The sequence below is a fragment of the Poecilia mexicana genome, unplaced genomic scaffold, assembly GCF_051168715.1.
Source record: "Poecilia mexicana isolate PSO_F unplaced genomic scaffold, ASM5116871v1 scaffold_21, whole genome shotgun sequence".
NCBI lineage: Eukaryota > Metazoa > Chordata > Actinopteri > Cyprinodontiformes > Poeciliidae > Poecilia > Poecilia mexicana.
In genome coordinates this window covers 17,918,725-17,943,916 of record NW_028263390.1, presented here as the reverse complement: position 1 = coordinate 17,943,916, position 25,192 = coordinate 17,918,725, and the positions used below count along the sequence as shown (strand labels likewise).

The 25,192-nt window shown below is 37.5% G+C and overlaps 1 protein-coding gene across 2 annotated transcripts in view; it reads left to right on the top strand.

Annotated features, from left to right (window-relative positions):
• Window positions 1-25,192, top strand: part of ptprk (protein tyrosine phosphatase receptor type K) — a 100,660-nt gene that overhangs the window by 36,831 nt on the left and 38,637 nt on the right. For both annotated transcript variants that reach the window (XM_088002088.1, XM_088002089.1), the window contains exons 2-8: window positions 3,419-3,541; window positions 9,646-9,806; window positions 10,921-10,972; window positions 11,053-11,111; window positions 16,546-16,627; window positions 18,036-18,151; window positions 20,516-20,690. In XM_088002088.1, coding sequence (XP_087858214.1) covers window positions 3,419-3,541; window positions 9,646-9,806; window positions 10,921-10,972; window positions 11,053-11,111; window positions 16,546-16,627; window positions 18,036-18,151; window positions 20,516-20,690 — 768 coding nt within the window. The remainder of the gene's footprint in view (window positions 1-3,418; window positions 3,542-9,645; window positions 9,807-10,920; window positions 10,973-11,052; window positions 11,112-16,545; window positions 16,628-18,035; window positions 18,152-20,515; window positions 20,691-25,192) is intronic.

The window sequence follows — 25,192 nt, the reverse complement described above, 5'->3', positions numbered from 1 at the left end:
CTGCTGCCAAATTTAAGTTGTAAAAAAAAAAAAAAAGTTTAATGCGACAGTGGAACAGATTTTGGCTTTTTGTTCACTCTTTTTTCCCCCTTTACGGCAAAACGTGAGTTCATGGTCTGCTTGGCTCATTATTGGCAGCATGGATTTGCATGTATCAGTGATTCTGTGTTGCCTTTTGCTGGCTACACATTTAGTAAAGCCACGAGCTAACTTGATATTTGTATGTGTGCAGACAGTTTCATGCTATTTTTGCAGCTCAATCACACACAAACATACACACATACACACTAGCACTGTGTTTAGTATGTCATTCAGAGATGTCCAAACAAGAGCTGAGGATTTTTCTTTGTTTGAACAAATTTCCTTAACCCAGTGAATGAAAATTTGGAGCACTGGAATGTTTTATTCTCTGCTGAGCCAAGGTGGAGCACCTCTAATAAAGTTTGTGCACAAATTTAAAGCATGGTCTGCTTAAATCCAGCCAGTGTAGTATGAAGGTAACGTTAAAGAGGTGGAAGAAGACCAAAAACTCTGGAGTTTGCAACCCAAGGTTAAGTGCCCCTAAAATGCCAGAACATGGCCAAACAGATTTGCTCCAATTTTGCAGAAAATCATATATAAAAAAAAAACATGAAAACATTGGTTTGATTTTTAGTTTATCTGTCCTTTTGTATTTGATGTACCATAGCTACATCTCTCAGTGTAAAAACAGTACAAGTTAGAGAGCCTAGAGCTTTTAGCTCACCAAAAGTAAAGTGTAAATCCAAATGATTACTTTTCTGATGTGCTGGTAAACATTGTAATAAACTGCTGTCCAGGGTGACCTTCTATCAGAGATTCCAATGATAGGTTGCAGAAACTTTGAGTCGCATGCAGAACAAAGCAGGCAAGGAAAATGAATACAATAACAAGATATGAAAATCAATCCATTTGAATGAAGATAATACAAAAAGGAATATTGTAATTGAAAGATGGTTTATTGTGCTGATGCTGTGTTCACCCAGGTTTGCTAGTTTGGTTTTCTAGCCCCAAAATCTGCATTCTTCCAATAAATGTTTCTGGAACTCTACTTGCAACCTCACCAGCGTTTCACACGTTGCTCTTTTTGAACCACGCAGAGAGAACTGCATGGCAGCAAGATGTAAGCCGACACACGCTGTTGGGGACCAAGAGATCGTGCAGTTTTACACAGCATGCACACGGACACAAACATTTTGACGTCAAAAGTGGAGAAAGTCATTTTTCTTAATCCAAAAGCTGTAAATTTATTCATAGGATAAATCGTTTTGCTATAGAATATGAAAAAAAAAGTCATCATGTTGGTATACACTGCACTCCCTTTGTCCTGTCTTTTGGTAACTTGCCGTGACAAAGACTTAATTGAACTGATTGTGACTGAACTGATTTTCACAAAGAGGAGCTGAATTAAAGGATGTCGCTGAGAGGATCCAGTGTCCCTCTGAGGCTGTGAGTCACAGCCAGCTATGCAGCCGCCAGCCGAAGACAGTCGCTTAGTTTGATGTTAACTTGTTTCTCCTCTGGCGGCGTCTGTCACCTCTTGCTATGCCTCTGCAGCAGGAGCTCGGATCAGCAGGGTATCTGAGGGCCTGTCGTTCTGCTTTCCATCACATCCGCCACAATTTGCTTTAGGACACAGGTAGTGAAGCTTTAACTCCTAAATGAATACCAGGAGATTTATGTTGCTGACAGTGCTGGTTGCTGATAATGCTTAAAGGTGACCTCCTCCCACGAACCTGTCTTCAGTAGTTTTTCAGTCATCTTTAAACATGGAATTTGAATGTTTTTTTTATTATTTTTTTAAGTTTACTTTCATAACTTTTAGACTCCAAAAGCAAAAGTTCCTGGAAGAAATTAGTTTTTAAACAACGGAATAAAATATTCAGCTTTGATGTTGGTTTCGAAGATGCTAGCCTCATATTCATACTATTCTTGCCGTGCACTTTGTATGTAAATGTGCAAACATTGAGGTTGGAGAGGTACAAATATGGTTTCATGTTTGACTGCCTTATTTTTAACTGAGATTATATGGCTTTTGTTCAACACAAAGTATATGTTATTTTAAAAATGGATCTATCAGTTTTATTACAAAGCTCCATACTGATTTTAGTCAATTCTTGTTTCAGAATACTTCACTTAAAAGCATTCCTGTCCTGACTGGTTCTTAATTATTTGTATTTAAAGGAGAGGCAGCATCACCCTGTACAAGATGTAAAACAGCTGGGATTACTTACTTAACAGCAGTCTCATTTTATGCATTATAAAGTGGAGACCATTTCCTTGGCTCTGAGATTTCTAATAGGTTGCCAAAATTTCCAAAATCCAGCATATTTTATTACAGACAGCCTGGAAACTCAAAAGGATAAAACAAAGCAACTTTACTCATCTTTCCAGGTAAATTCCAGGTACATTCGCCTCTTCCCTTGTTTGATGAAATGCTCCAAAGTCGGGTACAAATTCACATCCTATTGCCGTTTGATGTGCCATTTAAATGTGACCAGTTGGTCAATGGCTGGTTAACCTGAAAATGGTCTGTTTCCAGCTGCCAGCCAATCCATCTGTTATAAATACAGAGCCACTTCTAATTTCTACCTTAGCTAAAGCAGCTATGGTAGAAGCAAATTCAGTCAATATTAAAAGACTCATTTATACCTTTATTTTTGAACAGACAACAAAAAAATATACTTGCACACTCAAGATGTGTCTATCTTTACAGTGCAAAACGGGACATCATTCACTTTGCAGAATTTACAAATAATCTGAAGATTTCTCCACAAATCTTTGCATGCCATTCATTTCTACTTTAGCTCATGAAGGACACAAAGGACACCTCTCTTTCGCTAACTGGCAAAGACTTGAATCAGATGGTATTGAGGCTTTTCTTATCCATGTGTCTTCCAGCCATTTTATTAACACAAGCTCTGCATCACTGCTAGGTCAATGAATCAGATAGCTAGTAGTGACCAGCATGCTGTTCCTATCAGCGATATTACCAGCATGAGCCACATATCACTGCGGGTCGATCGGTTCGGCTAGCTGTCAGGGACAAGTGACGTCTCTCTGTGTTAGAGCCAACTTCCTGTTAAGGCGGAGCCAGAGGCGGCCAGCTCACACATGGTTAGCCCAGGGGCTGTGGTGATGGGCTCAGATGATCAGCTGAAGGCTCTGTTGCTTTGAGTCAGAGGTGATCCTGACTGGCCTTGAGTGATGACTGATGGAGCTTGAACTCCTGGTGGTTTTTTAATGAGCTCTGGCAAACAGACGTTTGTCGAAAGAAAGCAAACGGGAAAGAATCAAAGAGGGAGAGTGAAATGAATATTGTATCAAAGTAAACTTTTATTTCTGCAAGCCATCTTTCTGTTTGGATTAAATCAACTTTATTATGTCTTTTTGTCTGCAGGAAGCTGTACATTTGACGAGGGTTTCTCTCAGTGCGACTACCAGCAAGACCTTTACGATGACTTTGACTGGACCCACATCAACACCCAAGAAATGCCATACGTCTCACCAGACCTGCCACAAGGTACCGTCCAACTTTATGTATATATTACATTTAAGTTTTGTTAAATTATTACATTTATATTATTTTACCAATAATTTACATGCAGTATATCAACAACTGCATTATTGGAATAAAAATGTCTATATATGAACTCTTAGAAAATAAATCTAAGAATTCTCAATAACTGTCCTTGGATTAATTGTTTAAAGTAGAATAGATGTTGATTGCACATATAATGAATGCCATTCTTAAGAGATGAAAATATATATATTTAGTAAAATGTTATACATGGATATTTGATGAAATGTCCATCCTGCACTTTAGCTGTTATGCCCGAACTCTCACTTCCACTTTTTAAAGGGATTTTAAATGTTAGGAACAGTGCGATTGAACATTTTAGTGGTTGAGTAAATGTGATGCATAAGGCAAGTGAAATGACACCTGCAATGATCTGTAGCATAAACATAAGTGTACTAAAAATATTTAGCACTCTTAATGTTTTGCTTAATGAACTTAAGAGCTTTAAAACCTTGACTCCTTCACAAAAAGCCAGCTAATATGATTTTATGATCTTTTTATTCTTTCTTTCTTTTTATCTCAGGAAAGTCCCTCCTGATACTAATAGTAAAAGAGAAAATAGGAGTTCATGTTTTCAGGGCAACATAGTATGCTTTCATTTTTGTCTTGTGTCTATCATCAATCATTTCGTAAACCCTGTGGCCATGTTTTATGACTTCTCTGAGAGTCTCTTACTGTGCCTTACTTCAGTAGCAACAAGTCCAAGCCCGACAAAATCCTTCATATGTGTTGATGTTTCATGATTCTGTTCAATTATATTTATAGTGAAACTTGTTCCAAATTCTCCTGTTATATTATAATGCATGCTTTGGCTTGAAATGCAGACATTTTACATTAAACCGGTATTCTTAACACTTTACTCCAGACTATAACTCTCCTTCTTTTTACTCTCCTCTCTTGTCCTTTCCTTCTCTCCCCTACCCCTCTTCAATCAGTTGATTTTTTTTTTCTCTCAGCAATGATGATGAACGGGAAATTAAATCTTTCTGCCTCAGGGCCGAGTGTCTAATTAACAGAATATGAGGTCATTAATCAACAGCGGCCAACAGGCAAGGTTGCCTACTTTACAGTGTTAAACGAAAAATGTTTTAGTATTAACTAGCCGAGCAATGTTCAAATAATAACTTGCTTTATCAAATTAAAATCCCAAAGAAAAAAGTAGAGATGTTGGAGCAGTGATCTGTAAGAGCAAAACATGACAAAAAATATTCTTTTTAAAGTTTCTTTCACTCTTTGTCATTTCTTATCTTAATTTTCCTCATGTCCTCTTTTTGTTGGGGAAGATTGCGACATTGTTACCATGACAATGTAATGATTTTGTTTATCTCTGACGCTTGTTATCATGGTAACCCACCTTTGCTGACATTTAAAGAAAAGTTCATTTCAACATCTTCTCTCCTCAGCTTTCACATAGACTTAGATTTTACTCTAGAAACGTGGGTTGGTGTCTAGTAAGTAGTTGTTTATGACAAAACACGGATATCCACTGGTGGACAGCCTTGCATTATATGTTATAAATACCAAATGGTGTCACTCTGCAGCGTAGGCAGAGTTGCTACCTCGGCGAGGTTAAACACCTTTCCCAGGGGAGCAGATCTGCTATGGCTAGAATTAACATAGCATTAACTTCTCCAGAACCTTGTGGGATGAGCAGGTCGGAGGGATCGCAAAGCAGGTTAATGGCTTGGAGATGTTGGTTCACTGCCTTGCCTAAAGGTACAGGATCATGAGCTGATCCCTTTGCAGCCGGGTGCATTATTGACACCCGGCTGCTAATAATGCCAGCCGGGTGTGGAACAGTGGTTGCAGAGAATGGGAAATGAGACTTCGGAGAGGATTAGAGCCACAGCATTTAAGTAGGATTTTTCCACAGAGGAAAGTCTTCAGTTATGACAGTAAATGCCTGGCCGATGGGCACGGCAGCTATGTTTATGTTGGAGCTGATTGTTCAATTCTCCTTGAAGGCATGGCAAAATTTGAAAAGGCAGCTCCAAAAATACTCAGCATAACAACAGATTAGCAACTTCCACGAGTCTTCTTATAGTGTCACTGTGAATGTTTGATGTCTCGAAGATGATGTCAGAAGACAGTTAATAATCTGTAGTTTTTATTTTTTTTAATTAAATGTGTTTGCAATTGTGAAACTTTTTTTGCTTTAACCTAGATTTATTTGTCCCACTTACTAATCACTCCTTGAACCAAAGGCAGTGTTAAGTGTCCATGGATGGTTAGTAAATTTTTTAAGAGCTAAAACTCATCTATGTAATCTCGCTGGGGGCTGATGCTGGCAGTCCACCATGGTGAGGGCTGGGAAGCTATGTTGGCAAAGAGTGCAGCGCCAGTTGAACATTCACAGGCTGAAACTCTGAGGCTCAGCAGACTAAAGCAGATACTCTCGACTCATAATGTTGTCAGCCAGTAACACTCTAAACCTATTTGGCATGCCTTTCTCTCCACGTCTCCTCTTTTTCCGCTTGCTTTCAATAGCAATTTCTCAAATAAGGGAGGAGAGAAAGAAAGACAAAGATGAAAACTGTGACTGTGTCACTGGATGTTTTAATAATGAATCGCGAGAAATGCATCAACACATCATTAAAAATAACATTAAAGCCACCGTTTTTGACAGCCTCTCTGGTATACCTTGACTATAAACTTAATGGTGGTGGTGTCAGTTGAAGTCAAAGTAAAGCTTGATTTGTGGAGCACTGAGACTGCTAAGTCCAATTAGCCTTTGTTCACCTTCCTAAGAGCATTGTATGTTGCTCAGATCAGCAAGGCTGTGGTCTGATTGTTTGGACAGAGCTTGTTGAAATGTATCCTGCTTTGCTTATTTAATTATTTACTGTATTTTTTGTATTCTTTATTTGGATTTGGATGTGTATACTGTAGTTAGAAAAAAAAGCCCTCGTATTTATGTTATCATATAGCTAGAGCAAGGAGCACGATTAGAGTTACTTAGGCCATAAAGTTTGGGTAAATGTAGAAAAGTTACTACAAGTTTGATGCAGAAGAAGGAAATAGGAGGCAGGGGTGCTGCCAAAAACGTTTTTCTGCACCAGTTTGATCTATTCTGGACTTGACGTGTTTGTGACTGAAGAGAAGATGTCTTTAGTCTCTTAATGCCAAAATGTGTGCAAATTTCTCCCATCTGCTGAACTTGAGATGCATGTTTTCATGAATTTGGCCCATAAAAGCAAATAACCCTGCATGCAACACAGTCAGAAGAAAACTGAAGAGCTTCATGTGGATGTATTCCAGTGGCCATCATTGCTATAAAAAGCAAAACATTTTGTCTGGCTTGGTTTTAATTATAAACATTGATCATGTTTTGCCTTTGAACTAGTGAAATTCATATGCATACATATCACCAGATAGTTAACGTTCATTAAGAATAATTGGCAGGTTGAGAAACAAATGAAAAATAACTAAATCAAATTAATGTAAATATAGTTCAACTAAACAAATAATTGTATTGTTTCTCCATATCACTGCCACACAGCTGTTATTTCTGTGACACATTTAGGTCTTAAGGCTGTCATAGCATTTTTTTTCCCAGGCTCATTATGTCATCATTCTATTAGGAGCCATTTTCGACTTTGGCATTTCAAAGACATCAGCCATTTTAGAAACTGGCAGACTTAAGGTGTCAGATGTTCTTGGCATCCTGAAGTCGGCTTGGATGCCACAGATCGTGTTTGAATGCGTCTAGTTTCATGAACTGTCTCTTACCCACATTTTTCCATGCTATTTTCGTCCCAGGTTAGTTGTTATCATTAGTGTGATTCTGTAGGTCATCGGTAGGACTTTACTGGAAGTCATTTTAATGTTAACTTCACTGAAAACACTGTTTATCTATTTGCTGGATATATGTATATATTTTTAAGGCAGTGTAATGACTTGGTAAGGCGCCAAAGGTTATATTTTGCAGTGTTGTGTGAGCTCTGACATATCTGGGTCTCTAACTGATAGAAGTATTTTTAGCTGGCAGCTATCTTAATGACACTTTTCTCCTGTAACCATTTTAGCATCAGCTCCAAAAACAGTATGAAATAAGAATGATGTTTATCAGTTTAGCTCCTGGTTGGTTTTGTTTTTGGGACCTTTGGTGACAGTTACAACCAGCAAGTAACCTTATTGTAACAAATAAAGAGGGAAACACATTTCAGCTGTTATTTGTGCAAAAGTAGGGATTTGAGTTGGTACTAACAACAACAGAAGAGGAGAAATCAAGCAGAAGGAGCTACTTAAATAACTGCAGTGGTGAAAGATGTGTCCTTAACTAGATGCTCGCGTTTTTTCGTTGAAAGCCCACAATGTTCCGCTTTGTTCTGAAGGGAGTGTTTTATCACAGTAGATTAGCTAAAGAATAATTCATAATCACAATCGTTTTTATGACTACTGTATAATGTATATCGAGCATAGAACAATATGCAATTAAAATATAACAACTTTTGTTATTGTCAAGGCCTATTTTACGGCATTTTGTCTTTTTTTTGTCTTTTTTTTGTGTTTAATTACATATTTTAATGGTAATTGTTAATCATGTCCTATTATATGGTGTTTTCATCTGTCTCGCTCTACTGCTAATCTTTTCAATTCTTCTTTTTAATACAGACAATGTATTTTATTCCTGAAAGTCGAAGATTAGTCCAATGGCTCAACTCAATAAATGGAAAATGCCATTACAAACTGGTCTTATTTTGTTATTTTGTGTATTTCATGCTGCTTCTGCTGAACAAATACAGCCTTTAATGAAAAATAATTTGTTTGGCTAATGTCTCATTTATAACCAGCTAATGTTAGATTATCAAATTAATACAAAGGAGGGAAGTATTGCATTTCATCATATTTCAGAGCAGCAACATCTGGTGAAGGTCTTAGCTGATTACTAGAACATCTGGATGGGCTGGCTCTTTGTACACCCAGATTAAGTTTTTTTTTTTTTGCTTCACTTTCTGCAGTGCTCCATTGGGAATATAAAGTATTAAAGCGCTTAGTAGTACACCAAAGTCTAAAATGCATTCACTAATTTTCTCATCCAGAGAAACTGAGATTCAAGACTTTTCTGACCAAAATAGCAACCCGTCCTCTCACCAACTTATTGTAGAAAGCAACAGATTTTTAAAAAGAAACCTATATTTACGCTTTGTTAAAAAAAATTGCTTGTCCGTATTCACTTTTAACCAGTTCTCTTGTCAAAGTTAATATTGCACAGAGATAGCACTAGCTTGCATAACATACTTATTAAATAAACTGGAAGTTTATCTAAAGTAAGGGAATTCATTTTTTGTGAACTAAACATATGGGCAATTATATCAATATATATTATGATTACAACATTTAACATTTCAACATCTTATGGAACAGTTTCAATGAAACCTGATCAATATAAAATTCAATTTGAGCGTCTTTATTGATCGACGAGGTTCCTTTAAGATGCTTCTCTTACACAACAAACTCAGTCACAGATTTGTTTAAAACTAATCAAACTTTTGTCTCAGCACCACAAACCCAGCGCATTCAAGAAAAAGTCCAAAAATGTTTAGATTGTGGAGGCAAAGACTCGAGGGTATCTGTATCAGAAAACGAACCAGGAAGCAGATAGAAAACACAACTATAAGCTGACTTTGACTTAAATCCTGTTTGTCCCAAATGAAAGACGTCTGTTAGTCATGGGTTAAATTTACTGCTGTTTTTCTGAGAAATGCTCTCTGGGTAATTTTTATGCATAATGCTGAAAAGAACCTACACAGAGCAGTGGGTTTATACATGTAGGTACATGCAAGACAAGCTGTGGGCATGCAGCCCACTCTTGGCAAGTACAGTCACTCTACTGACTGTCTTCACACAAACTGCCTCCTCATTAAGCAGTCTCTCTAGGCCCTGGATTTGAATAAGTATTGTGTGCACAAACAGAAACAGCGGTCACAAAAAGGAACTCATTCTTGGGTTGCATTCACAAGTTTCTTACTTTGTCTGATTATTTGGGATGTTGATCTTCTGACTCTACTTAACTGTACTTGTGCTTTGTCCTTTCCTGCACTCAGGCTCCTACATGTTTGTGGATGTTTCTCAGTATGATGTTGGGGAGAAGGCCAGGTTCCAGCTGCCAGTTATGAAAGAGAACGACACTCACTGTATCGACTTCAACTATCTGCTGACAAGCCCTGATGGCTCCAGCCCAGGAACCCTCAACATCCTGGTGAAGGTACTGAGTACTAAACCAGAGAAACTGGTCTAGTTTTTTCCCCACCTTTGTGAAGGAGCCTCCAGTCGTAGCGGCTTAATGGTCTGAGAATGATTGCTTTACTTTATTTAGTTTTTGTCTATCCCTTGAAGAAAAAAAGTATAAATTAAGTACAAATGTAAACCTTAACCACCATCTGTGAGGAATTTTTTTTTCTTCCCTTAGGTTACATTTGATGAGCTGGAATGCATTAATTTAAGCAAATGAAGGCTTTTGTTTGTCCCAACTGTAGATGGAAACCAGAGTCCCTCCAGTTAAAACAACAAAGAAAACTTAGAGGAAAATATCATCTGTTTTTTGTGAAATATTCCCACATTTTGTGCATCAAACTTACATTTGCTGACTTGGAAAAAGGAAAGGAAAAAAAGAGTATCCTATTAAAACATGAATCTGATAAACCCAAAAACCCATCTCACTTTCTGGTTCCAAGTGAAATTAAATTTAGTTTTCTTAAATCGTGTGTTTTAGTATTTATTTTACTTTTTCTTTTTTATTTAATTCTGTCAGATTTCCGAAGTTTTAAATTGATCATATTTTTTGTTCAGGTGGCACAATGTAAACATCACAATATATTCTAAGTGTTTTGAACTTGCATTTTTCATGTTAACATAACATTTAGTCAGTTGGACAGAGTCTAACTGCAGCAGATGCTCACACTGGACATGAATGACATTAACCAAAATGTGGAAGGTGAGCAGTTGATGGAGGCGCAGATGCAAAAGACTGTAAAGAAGATAATAGATATACCACAACTGCTATCAACATCGCAGTACTTATATTAAATTACTGTAACTTCAAAAAATGTTTTTAATATTTTGCATCCTTATGTCATGATACAAACTGGAACTGATCCATTTGGAGCTTTTTACAGTTTGATGACCATGAATGACAATATAATGGCTTCATGGTTTTAGAATATTTAAAGAATATTTTAAACTTAGTCCTTCATACTGGCACTGAGCGCTAACACTGGTAACCAGCCCCTTAGCTAAAATAAACCATCACATGTCCTTGTCATTGAATTTGTAAATCTACAAATCATGTGCTGTAAAACATTCTATTATACTACTTCTAGGTAAACAAAGGTCCTTTGGCAAACCCAATATGGAACGTGACGTCCTACACTGGTAAAGTTGCACTTATTCTGTTGATTTGCACTTTTGTGCATGTTTCATTTCCTCATGTTGGCTCTAATTATGTTCTGCAGGTAAAGGCTGGCTGAAAGCTGAACTCGCCGTGTCCACCTTTTGGCCTAATGAATACCAGGTAAATTTGTGAGTTACAGCCAAGGGCTATGTAAAATGATTCATATCCAGTAGCATTAATGTGAAAACACACATCACACACAAATGCAGACGCATACTCACGCTGTGAGGCAGGCTGCTGATTTATTTGTGTTGACTGAGTCTCAGGAGGTGACGATTAGGCTAGGGTGTGTTTATGCATACATGTGTTTGTGTGCTTGCGAGCATGTCGTCACATTTGCCTTTGACATAACCAACATTGCCTTTAATATTTTTTTCGTATGTATTATTTATGCATCTCTAATGAGCACCTGTCTTACCTGATGTGAAATTAATGGGTTTCAAAAGAAGAGAGCATTGCAGGACCATTGCGTTAGGTTCCATTATACTGATTTTGTGTGTGCGTGTGTGCGCGCGTGTTTTGTTTTGTTCTTTCTTAAAATTGTGTTGTTGACACATGTGCTCATGTTTTCAGGGTATCCTGGTGCTGAATGTTCTTGTAGGCATAAATATAGATCAAGCCATCACACAGCCTGGGGACAGTATACCACTACTATAAGGCCAAGTGCAAAGCGTCCCCCAAATGGCCCATCTGGTGCCCTCATCCCTCTGACTGTGGCGGGAGCTCACCAGCTCGAAACCCATGTGTCAACATGTTTTAATTGAACATAATCATCTTCATTTGCTGAGGCGCATGTAACGTTTTCAGACTTTGAAGCAGGTTATTGGCTCTGAGGTTATGAAGCTATTTTGTCGTGTTTGAACACGCGTCTGTCTTAGCACTTTCGCTTGACTGATTTCTCCGGGGGAAATCTTTTCTCGTGTAGACATACTGTACCCTCGGAGACAGAAATAGATGAACACACAAACCACAAACACCTACACATCGCTTTTTCCTGGAGTGGTAATTATCAATGTTGCCATTATTTCATCTATTTCAACCATGAGAACTTTTTCTCTCAAGCTCATGAAACTATTTTAATTTCAGTACTTTTTGGTTTGGAATGAATAATATAATGAGTTCTTACATTAGTATGTTTATATTTTTTATATGTAGAAATCTGACAACACAATTGACCTTGAAATAGACATTTCTTTGAACCCTTTATTTTGTCCATTGAAGCCCCATGATTGTGTTTTTATTGTCTTGCTGAAAGCATCGCTACATCATCCTTTTACTTTATTTATGTGCAAAATCATGAGTTGCAGATGTGCTTGGGATTTCTTTTTGTTGCAGCTTTGTCAGCATAGAACTGAGCTAGAATTAAATTTAGCTACATGCTGGCAACGTCTGAGAAAAGTTTCCAAAACACCAAAAACACATTCGATTTTTTTCCCATTGTACCTTTTTGTACAGTTGCAGCTGGAAATCAGGTGAGCTGGATATTAATTTTAATTTTCTCAAACATTTTACAAGTTAACACAGTTATTAAATAGAAAAAAAATCTATCATCACATTAAGAAAGAAAATGAATCAACTCTAAGATCTGAGGGTAAATCTAAATTGCTTTGTTAATTGCTTTAATTGTGATAATTATACTCCACCAATGCACAGAAAATGCAATCTCAATATACTTTACAAAACAAGGAGGTACAATTTGGATCAAATCATATAAAATCCATTCTAAATGCAGTTCACATTAATCCAGTTCATCCTTATATAATCCAGTCACTTATTCAGCATCCATTCCAATTAAATGCAGTCCACTTTAATACAAATTCTAATGTAATGAATTTTAGTCCATCATGTCACCAGTTAAAAATGTATCTAACTGAAGAAACTCATTGCACAGAATCAGTAAAAACACAGTTAAAATAAGCACTTAGTCTGTTCAGGAAAGAAACAAAGTTAAACTCAGTCACATGGGCACTTTAGTAGAGAGAAAGAAAAAAAAAAAAAAAACTGAAAAGTGTGTTAATGGAAGAAGTGACTTAATAATACACCTCAAAGTCCAGATCTCTTTGTTCTTCAAACTCAGTTATATTTTCTCTAGCACATTTTTTTAAAGGTTTTATTGGCTAGTGGCCTTTATTTGATAGTGAATTGACAGGAAAGTGGGTAATGAGAGAAGGGGGAAGACATGCGGCAAAGGTCACCAGGCCGGGAATCGAACCTGTGACTGCTGTGTCGAGGAGTGAGGCCTCCATATGTGGGCTGTGATCAACCCCTGCCCCACCTCAGCACCTGCACGCATTTTTTAATGGATAAGATTAAAATCCATTTCAGTCAACATAATAGGTTACAGATTTTTGGCTTCCATTTGGATATAAATGATAGAATAGACATACAGTTGCATACATCGAGTCTTTTAAACTTTTTGCTGAAATTTATTCAAGAAAATAAAATATTTTGGACTGACTAGTAGTCCACATAGCAGTCATAGCGCATGTGACATCTGAATTATTTTGTGTAGATTCATAACGCATCAGAAATTCTTACAAAATGTGAAATATGTCTAATCTTTTACACCAGATGTTTTTGTATATTTATGCAACGCATGAGGGATTTATGTGTGCTAAAGTCATATTTGCAAATGTCTTAGAAGGGGTTTCTAATGTCAAGGAATACTTTGTTTTTAGGAATGTCAGTGCAGAGGAATGACACACTGATTTCAGTTTCAGTTGCACCTACATTCTGTTTTAAATAGTTTTTGTTTTTCTGTCGCCATTATTGACTTGAGGCACTGGTAAGGTTTTCTTTTCTTTGCCTCGCCATTAGAAATCTATCTTCTGTGTGTTGCTGCTGGAACATTTTGTTGTTGTTTAGCTTTGGTTAATATTAGTTTGTGTGTACAGGCAGCCTGTGTCTGGAACCAAATTTACATTTCTAAGAATTCAGACTATAAAATGAGATGAAAAATATCTCCTCCCTGCAGCTTTAAAACATTTTTGATTTAGTGCCCGTAGATGCATACATCAAAGTGATATATGCAACCGAATGATAAGAGGATGTATGCCTTCGCCAAGCTCCACTCTGGAGTGATGATATGTCAGTCCTTTGCCTTCAGCATTTTAGAGCAGCTTTGCCTGTGTGAGAACTTGTAAACATGTGCTATCAATAATCTTGAAGCACAATGATGAGATCAGCTAGTCTGCAAATATTTGACACCTGGATGATCAGAAGTTACTAGTGTCCAATCCATAACTTAAGGGATCTTGTGGCTGATGATGAAATGCATCATTATATCAAATGGCGAGGTGGAATAACTTACTGCCAAACTGCAGTGACCCGCAGGCTTCATAAAACTTATTTCAGTTCCAAAAGCTGTCATAGACGATATTATCAGAGACTAAAATAGATGGAGTGATGTGAAACATGATTTACTAAAGATTTTACTGCCAAAAGATGTGATTTGATAATTAAAACTATCAAAGATTCAGATCTCAAGTTGGAGCTGTTTAAGTCACCCAAGAGAATATGGTAAGATAAAATAAATGCAAAAATAAAAGCCGCTACTTTTTTTCCCTACACTTTGAGCCATGCAGCTTTTCTGTAGATTTCTCTTCAGCCGCCAGGGGGCTCTTTAGCAGGAAGTGAATCAATGGAAGTCAGAATTGGAAATCAAAGAAGAAAGTGCTAATTTTCATTTAGAACAAGCACATGCTAGCAGCAGGCACAATGGAGAAATGTTTTCAAACTCATACCCCCTCATCATGGGAAAAACACAAAGAAATTCATGTGATGCAGCTTTTAAGTTGAAGGCTATCGATCTGGCAGGACAGATCGATAGCCGCTGCACGTAAAGCTCGGCGTGAACGAATCCATGGTTCGGCGTTGGAGACGCAGGGCTGCGTCCTTAGAAGGCTTATTAAGAAAAACCGAGAGCGGCGGAGATACCATTGGTTTATAGCCCGGTGCAGCTTATATATGTACGTTTCCAGTTTTTTGTTTTTACTTTCTGTAGTCCGGAAATTACGGTAATATGTTTTCTCAATCAGACAGAGAGTAAGAATGTACTTAGCAACGTCTCCATGTGGCGATAAACTCTTGTGGGACCTAAAGTGTCCCAGACTCTAACAACAAAGTCTCGGTAATTTGATTGGATGATAAATTTAACAAAGTTCTTAAAGTAATATATCATAGCTCAAAAATGTTTGAAGTCTTTTAGATGACAGAGTGTTTGCGCTTAACTTTTTTTTAATGACATTTACATTTCTGAGTTCCCTCAAATTGTCCTTGATGAACGGCTTTGGACATGTCTTTAGCCCCAAACTGTTATTTACGCTAAAGATAGCACCTGTCAAGTTCCATAGAAGTGAGAACATTTCATGACGCCCCATTAAAAAAAAAAGAAAAAAACTGGATATTTATTTATTTTTCATATATATATATATATATATAAAGGAGAGCAATAAATGATCTGGAGAATCAAGGCAGAGAAGACGTGTTAGCTGGTTGTCAAGCAGTTTGAGACGTTGGTATTAAAAGTCCGCTGATGTCTTTCTGCTAGGCACTGCAGTGAGCTATGAGTGAAAGATGATAGGTGAGAGAGAAAAGATAGATTGGAAGGGGAGGGAGACTGAAAGGGGGAGACTGTGACAAGCAGAGAAGATAAGCTATGGGTAAACAGTTCACGGCAGATTTCCCTTTAGAGGTGATGAATGACAACAACTGCTCACCCCTTTGCTCTCTTTCTCTCTCTGCCGCTCTTTTTGATGGCTGCCTTGTTTTCTTTCCCATTGCTTTTCTTCTCTGTTCATTACAGAGCTCCACACTGAGCAAACAGTGTTGGAACACAGATGGCAAGCGAGACAAAGGAAAAAAAAATCACAGTGAGGAAATAGAAATTGATGTTGATGAAACAATAAAGAACGAAGGGAGACGGACGTCCATTTAACAGTGACAGCGGAATCTGGGAGAGTAATTGTAAGAATGATGAGGAGAATGAGCTTTTTAGATAGTCAGATAATAAACTGGTGGGGAATCCAAGCACTTGTTGCAGCTCTTGGTATGAAGGTTACAAATGTGGAAACTGAGCTTTGGTTCTTTTCTTCTATGTCAGAAAGTTCCTATAGAGTCTGGAAAAGAATGAAATTTAACTTCAGTATTTGATAGGGCTGGATAGGTAAAAATAAAATGTTGCCAAAGTCAAAGACTTGCTTGTTTCAGTTTTCCTGCTTGTACCCATCTGATTTAAATGATTGGACATTTGCATGCTAATTTTTAATTCATTTTTGTGATTAAGATGTTTTGAAGCTGAAAGTTTGAACTCATCCTGATGCAGCATTACATACTGGGAACACACACAGTAGTGATTTGAACAATGCAACACAAATTCAGTTAAAAGAATGACAAAGAGTCATCTGTTTGCAAGTTTTAACACTATATAAGCTACTGTGTGGGATTACAATAGGCTAACTATTTCCTTTGTGTATCCTACACATATAGTTGATGTGGAATTACAGTGACAATTATGAAGATAATGAAAGCTAAATTTGACTCCTTCTTTCCTCAGGTTATATTTGAAGCAGAGGTGTCGGACAGCAAAGCCGGCTTCATCGCCATAGATGACATTCAGGTGCTCAGCTATCCATGCGGTGAGTCATTATCATGCCAGCAATTAGTCCTAGTTCACTGAATAGAAGCTGATAGCTCTGGCCACTAATTAGACTGTACCTAGGATGGTTTCTGTTGCAGCTGAACGGGTAGATAAGTAGGAAGGTGACACAGAAGAGGATGCTGCAAAAAGAGAAAGACAAGCAGAAGAGGCATAAAAATGGAGAGAGCGGTTGTGGGAAAAGAAAACAGAAAGATAGAGGGAACAGGAGAGGGTGAAGCGGGAAATGAGACAGTATTAGGGCAATCATGGAGAGAGAAGATTCTGACCACTCAGCGTTTTCTCCCCCCCGTTTAACCCAGAAGCACACACGGTGCAAAGACACACACAGAGCAAACAGTCACTGTCTTGTCTCTGCGCTGACAGGAAAGAGATTGGAGCGACGATCCATTTTAAATTCTGGCTACGTCCTAGGTCCCCTTCTTTCTTTCCTCACTCGAGTGTTTCCTCACTGCTAGAGGCGAAAAAGAGTTGTGACGACAGTCTCGCACTGTTAACAGAGAGGTCTGCTAATCTAAGGCCACAGGCATGTTCCTTGAAGGTCATCATGTTAGTAAGAAAGCCATTACAACGTAGTTTGCTCATCTGTCTGATTGGAGCAGAAATCTTTCAAGACAATTCTGTGTCTTAATGTATTTCATTGATTAAAAGTCGCAAAAATGAAGAGTCTTGTACCTTTCCCTCCTGGAGTTTATCCCTTAGGTCTCTCTCTCTCTCTTTGTTAGAGGTTGTCTTTGTAAGCACATCGGTAAACCCAGACAACAAACCCTGGAAATATAAAAAGAGGATCCTCAGATCCTTAAAGGCAGCAGGACTCCTAAGTGGAAGGAGCAAGTATTCTAAAAGGAATTAGGACTTAGTCTCCACAGTAGAAGCATTCATTCTCACAGCTGCATTTCTGGACACAGGTTTGTGTGTATGTGCATGTGTGCGTGTGTGTGTGTGTGTGTGTGTGTGTGTGCACATTTGCATGAACACGCGGGTGTGTGCGGGTTTTCAGTTACCATAGGAGATACAATCTATGATTGCAATCACGCCACCAGAATAAAAATGTCATCGCCGAAATACATTTTCTTGGTCTAAATAGCTTATTTCATTTCATTGGATTGTAGTTAAGAATTGGTTACTGCTGAAATTATGTATACTGGATGTGATGTTTATTTTACCTCAGGGCAATTCAGTGCTTTGATTTTCTCCAACTCCAATAAAATCTAATTGCAAAAAATATAATGGAACATTATGTTACAAAATGTATACGGTGTAATAACCTGGGCTGTTTGATATCTCATTTACACGTTCAACAGTCAAATAGAATGAAACAAAAACAAACAAACAAAAAAAACCCACACACAAATAAAAGATTAACTATTTCTTTGACCCAATTTCAGATAAGTCCCCTCATTTCCTGCGTCTTGGGGACGTGGAGGTGAATGCCGGGCAAAATGCCACATTTCAGTGCATCGCTACAGGAAGAGACACGTCGAGCAATAAGCTCTGGTTACAGGTAAGGTGAAATGCAGACACTAACATGAAAACACATCAAGATGAACTCTATTGTTCCCCAGGGGGCTAGAAAGGAAAACTGCAAATATAATCAATAGAAATGCAAAAATAACCACATACATCTAACCTAGATACAAAGATAGGCTTTTACACTGCTTTTGAGCATCTGAGGTCAATTTATTAACAACGCTGATACTAACTTATTTTTTTAAATGAACAATGTTTTGGGAACATTTATTTGGTCCATAACACAGACTACTGATATGTGCAGTGGATCTAAGATGCTGAATATTATCAAAATCGTTTTTTTGTTTGTATGTTTTTTTTAATCTCACCTGGGTAGCTTGACTATATGGTTTATCAAATTAATAAAACACTTTTACCTGAAGAATAATTTAATTCAAGAATTCAGTTCAGTTTAATTCAGTTTTAAGTTATGAAAAATTAACAGTAATATGTTTGGAAATGGTGTACTGAAAAAAATTATATAACATATATTTTCTTTTGTCCCAGGTTATTTTCTCATTTAAAGGATTAGTTGCAGACTAATCAAAAAGTACAATACACTCCACACTTAATAGCATCTCATGTGTAAAAGCTTATACATTTTCTTTTTGCATTTTATATTTAATTTACATTGCTGTGTCTGGCACAACTTCACCGAATCTCCTAATAAAGTTGTTTCTCGGTGCTTCAAGTGTTGCCGGACTCTTCACCTAAAAACAAATTATTGTTTGCAATTCCTATTAAATAAATTTATTGAAATACATTCCCAAATCTACCTTTTTAAGTTGAGTTAAGTCAACGACTGCAGTTTCTCTCAGCCACCCTTTAAAATGAGAAGGACACTGACTGCAGCGAGGCAGTGTGTTGATTTTCATGAAGAAAACTGCTACGACACACGCTGCTGTTCCCATACACAACCTATGGTACACATCTTTGGAGCAATAATTAAAAAGGTAGAAACAACCAAAACTGCCACAACAGTGCTGGATGAGGACACAGGTTTGTTTTCCCATCGGTGAGGATAGTAAACAAATTTCAAAGTTTACTGTTGGAGAGCTGCAGCAATTTTTTCAGCATGAAATTATGGTACTTCATTAGAGGATGAGTTTATTTTTAGACTTCATGCAGATCTTCCCTAAGGGTGCAAATAAAACATGATTTACTTATCATCTTTGTTCTCATCTTCCATCGGTATGATATTGTGCCTGTCTGCCTTTTTACCCCTTTAAAAATGCTTTTTAAAAATAACATTTTATTTGTACAGGTAAAGATATGCTGATATTAGGCATTAAAACACAGAACTGCTATTTTCTTTATTGTGAGAGATTAAAGAGATCCTTTTTTTGTCCTGTTGGGTGGCTTGACAGTTGCAGTTTTAATTAAATTCAGTTTATTTATAAAACAAACGCATCCAGTGCAGTTGTCAGTTCACTCCAATTTTATATGCATAACAAATTTAACTGTATACATTCTATAAATCAGTTGCAGCTGTAAATTCAGTCAAGGACAGTTCATTATCCCAATTTGGAAAAAAAGTTTGCCCTAAGAAAACCTTACCGATTGCATCAGGTCAGTGAGTTTTTAGCAATTCTTCCATTCATTAACGAACATGTGGTGACAGTTGATTGCAGTGAGTTGATAACTCTGCAGAGGCAACATCTGGAAACAGTGGAAAGGAAGGACCCTTTTAACGTAACTTCTACGGTTAGCAGAAACGGACGTTACATGCAGTTAATAACAACAGTAAATGCTTCTACTGCATAACTGGAGAGTAGAAAAGAGCAGATTGATGAAAAAAGTGTCTCTCAGCAACCTATGTTTATAGCAGCATAATACATGAATAGCTCAGGATAACCTGCTACACTCACACAGAAGAAAGCCTTAAGCTTCTCATGAACAAAATACTTCATTCAAGATCCATAAATTTGTAATAAAATGAAAATTTGCCAGTCCCGACTAAATCCTCAACAGTTGAAGATGTAAGAGATAAAACAATAGAAACACACGCCACAGTTAGCTAAAAGCGACATTCTACAGAGATACGACTAAATATAAAGTGCTAAAGTCAGAGTTGTGCGCTTAGACACACACACACACACACACACACACACACACACACTGCAACTGTAAGCCATACATCTAGCAGCTGACATGATTAAGAGTTTAATGGCTGCTGATTTCATTATTGCTCCATTGTAGTCATGACCTTCAAACCTGCTTTCAGTGAGGCAGAAGGGGTTGAGAGTGTGTGTGTGCTGGTTTGTGCGGTCCAGTACTGACATGTGACCTTGATCAAGTCACTTAAACTACCCGTCCTCTGCAGAATGTGATTTATCTGCTTGTTTTGTCTCTTCTCCAGAGAAAAACTGGAGAAGATATTCCTGTGGCTCAGACCAAAAACATCAACCACAGGCGGTTCGCTGCCTCCTTCCACCTCAAGGAAGTCACTAATCAGGACCAGGATTTGTATCGCTGTGTCACCCAGTCAGAGCGTGGCTCCGGAGTGTCTAACTTTGCAGCTCTTATTGTGAGAGGTGAGATATTCAGAAATGTTTTTGATACGTGCAGAATTTCCTCATCTGTAAGGTAAATTGTTTTTTTTTTTATCTCTACCTGATGAGGCACCGCTTAGGACAATTGTTTCTGCAACTAAAGGCTTTCGAATCCTTGCTTCATGTTGACTAATGCTTCTTTTAGAGTATGGGAGTCTCCAGGCACATGACTGAGCTTAATTAAAATTCAGAAGGCTCCAATATGACTATAAATCAATTATTGACATAATATGACCCTCATTAAGCCCAACCAAACCACCACACATGCTTTCAGTTCAAAAACAGGATTGAACTTGGACAAAAATAAACTACATAAAACATAATCCACACCATTAGCTTTAAAGCGTGTGAGTCATTTCATTATCTGTAATTGATAACCATCAAGATTACAAGAAATGAAATGAAAGGTTTGAAATGGATCACTTTCTAAAACAAAACTAACCCTTTTTGGACTCCTGATGTAAGATAAACAGCAGAAAAATATTTTACACAATAAACATGACTGCTTATAAACCAGGTGCAGATTTTTGCCTAACTAAATCAAATAACAATAAATTAATATTATATACATTATTTTAGCAGAAGATGGAATATTTACAATTTGTTTTGTTTATGTTTTTTGCTGGGTTTTATTTTGGTGGTATTTTTTTTTTTTTTTTTACCTCGGGTCATTATTCCATGAAATTCTCAGAACATCCCATAACTACTCATTACAAAACTGATGGCCTGAAAACCAGTCATAAGCTATGCACATTGTCATATTTGTCTTGACATTGTTACTAATAAGATGATCTTAATCATGTTCATTGCACAATATAGAATATAGATATATACATTATTCAGCTTAACACCTGAATATCTTATAAACTGGTCTGTGTCTTCCCTTTATCTTTTTTGCTTGATTAATTTACATTGTTTAAACCTTAAATATTTTTTCTTTTAACTTCAAATGTCTAATTCCCTTACCAATCAAGTACAGCTCCTCTGAGTCTGACTGATTAAATGTCAGTCATTACCACAACATTTACTAATGAGCAGAGCTCATGTGAGCTTATGTAGATCCATGTTTGCCAGTCTTGTGGCTGAATGTGTGTGTGTGTGTGTGTGTGTGTGTGTGTGTGCGCTCACTCCGTCGCCGTGCGAGTTAACTCCATTGTTGTCTGCGTGCACGTGTGGGCCGTTGGCGGGTGTGTGTGGATAGGAAACTGTGTGTGGGCCCTAGCTGTCATGTGCTTCTGACATGTGGTTAATAAGGTGTCACCAATGTGTGTTTGAGATGGGATGCTTTATTCATTCATTTTCAATGGCTTACATATTCAATTCATCTCCCAGGGAGAGACGGAGGAGGAGGAGGGTGGAGTGAGAGGGGGGTAAAGGCGAAGGAGATTTGGGGAGAATGATCTGGGAGTGACAGTTAAAGGTTTGGGGCGGGCGGGAACGGCAGGCTGGGGGAGTAAAGAGAAGTGTGAGGATGGTGGAAAAAGTTAAATGTAAATAGTCGGCTCATTATCCAAAGGATATCCACATCGGAATGAAGAACATGTCCGGATATGTAAACAGCACAGCAGAATCGTATTTATTATTCTGCATAAAGATGACAGAGGAGGAAGAAATAACAAATCAAAGCTGAGGCGAGCATCGTGAATATGAATATTAAATAATCTACCTCACATAATGGCACGCTCGCAGTGTCCGGTGGCGAGGCCTCAGCTGTCTGTGTCGCTTGACCCCATTTCTGCCGTGACTGTGGATTCCAATTCCCTCTGGAAATAAATCGATTTGTTCTTTTCTTTTGATCAACAAAATCTGCCGGGCTTGGCAACGCATTTGTGGATTTACTAAGAATAAATAAGTGGCTACTGTTTATTTATCTGGAACGTCATTTCTGAAAACAAGAAAAGGCGAAGATGAGAGGGGTGAGGAATCTGCACGGCAGGAGCCGTGTGTCTAAACTGGAAAGGAGAAGCAATCTACAAACATCAGTCGAGGTTCATTCGGGATAGCGCTGCTTTCTGCTTGCAGCCACCAAAGAGGATTTTACAGCTTTGAGGGTTATTGTTAATATTGTTGTTAGGAAGACAAGACAGTAAAAGAACGGAAACTCCGAGTATGCATGTGGAAGGAGAGCAGTCTCATGTTTATTTATTAGAAATAAAAAATATCAGGCTGGGGATGAGATGGGGGATGAGAGCCAGATAAAAATCAAAGAAACATGGAATATGTTTATTTTCTTAAAACACACGCGTGTTGGAGATTTAAGGCTCCTGCCGGACGATGACGGCCATGAATATGGACATGTTCGAGCTGAAATGGTAGAATTTTTTTCTTTGAACATTTTAGTCATTAAAATGTATTTATTATGAAATTGAGGCCAGTGAGAGAGCGCTACAAAGTGGGGTATTACTTGAAGAGTCATGTACAAGATAAGAATATGAAGAAGAGGAAAATGGAGAAGCAAAAATTGTGTATGTTTTAAAGATTTGACATTAGAACTCTCAACCAGGTTTCAAGCCTGATAATTGAATTAAATTAGTTAATATCATGCTTTTGACACAGAGATGACCCAGCGTCTGCATGCAACATGTCTATGAAGAATGGCTAATTAAATATATATTAAATCATTATGGCAGCATTAATGTATGCAGTAATATCACATTAGCAAAGAACAGCCTGGATGCAATACAATATTTGAGGTGTTATGCCTTCAATCCCACCTGCCAGAAATGTATTACAGCAGTTTGATGGACTTTCTATATTTATTCCCATATGTGAAATAGATCTTAGTAACAAAGACACTTATGTTCACAAGGTGGTGAACACATTGTAATAACAATAGTTTTCCACAGTAGCATTGCAGTCCCGTACATCCTTAATTTTTACCATCGCCATTCAATGTTACAATATTTAATTAATCTTGTTTGGCAACCCACTATCCAGAATTTTGATATGAAGCAATTAAAAGATTACAAAATGGGTAAAATATCTTGAGGCAAGTTTTAAACTACAGATATATTTCAGCACGAACAAAAACTGTATTGTTGTCCAGTAGCCCCAAGCCTACAGTTCCAACACAGATGGATGAATGATGGCAAGCCGCAGTCCTGCCATTCCAAGTTTTATTACGGATAAACAGCATGAAAAGTACAAGGGAGTCCGACTGCGCGTTGTAGTGTGTGTATGTATATGTGTGTCACTTTAAGTTTGGTCAGAGGCTAGGTCTAATAAAGCCGTGCCCTCTGGTTCCCACTGTGACAGAGTGCATCATCATGTTGGCTTGCAGTTTACCCACACACACACACGAACACACGCATACACACATCGCCATGCCAGCTTGCATTACGCACAACTGATGGCCTAAAAATCTCTTGCAGTATTACTGTCACACAAGCGAACGAGGACGAACACGTTTGCTGTGTTGATTTTTATACGACAAACCTTGACACATGTCCATGAGCTAAGAATGAGTTAAGAATGTCCATTTCTTCCAAATCGTTAGATTATTTCTTCCAAAAGTCTTCTACTCAAATCACACACACAGATGCACAAAAACCATAGTTTCTTTCTTTCTTTCTTTCTTTCTTTCTTTCTTTCTTTCTTTCTTTCTTTCTTTTTCAAGAAGCAGTGACAGTTGGAGCTGCAGGCATCATAGAAAGCCTTCTAACACGGTTTGCTGTTGTTGCAACACTTACACAATCCTATGTTCACTTTTTCCCGGGTCAGATATCCTGCAGCAAGTTTCCTGGTGATGTTGGCAGCGGTTTGGGAAAGCTAAACCTTATTGACAAGGTTGCTGATGATGGTCAGCAAAGCACAACGTGCCTCATGGGTCCGAGTCACAAATGATTTTTTTTTTTTTGCATGCCCTCTTACTTTATGTTTTTTGGTGTTAATATCACTTTATAACGCTTATAATGTGGTGTCTACTTGTAAATTTGTACATATAGAAATATATGTATTTTCTTGCGAAGTTTTCTGGAATAGGATGAAAGACATTAATTTTTGATTTTACAGATTAAGCCAGGATTGATAAACTCATTTGAGGTTTTCCCCACGTTCATCAGTTTTGTCATTATCATTTACATTCGACCCAAAAACTTGAAAAATGATTAGACAGTTCACACATGTGATTAATAATATAAAACTTTGTGTCAACAAACCCACCATGAGATATTGCAAATTATGCTACTGATGATTTGTTGTTATTTTTTAGGTCAACTGTTCAAATGACAAGGGACTGAATAGAAAAAGAGAAAATTTTCATTTCAAACCAGCTTTTGTTTTTTCCCTCAAGAGTTACTTAATGACCCAGTTAGGTTATATTAGTTATTTATCATTTATATATTTAATAGACCTTAAAGTGGGACACTTTATAATGTTTGTGTATTTCGCTTAATATCCAAGCTAAAAGCAAACAAGAACCCGGTTTCTTAGAAATATGCATCATTCAGTATTCACTTCAATTCTTTATCTTTTCCTCAATGATC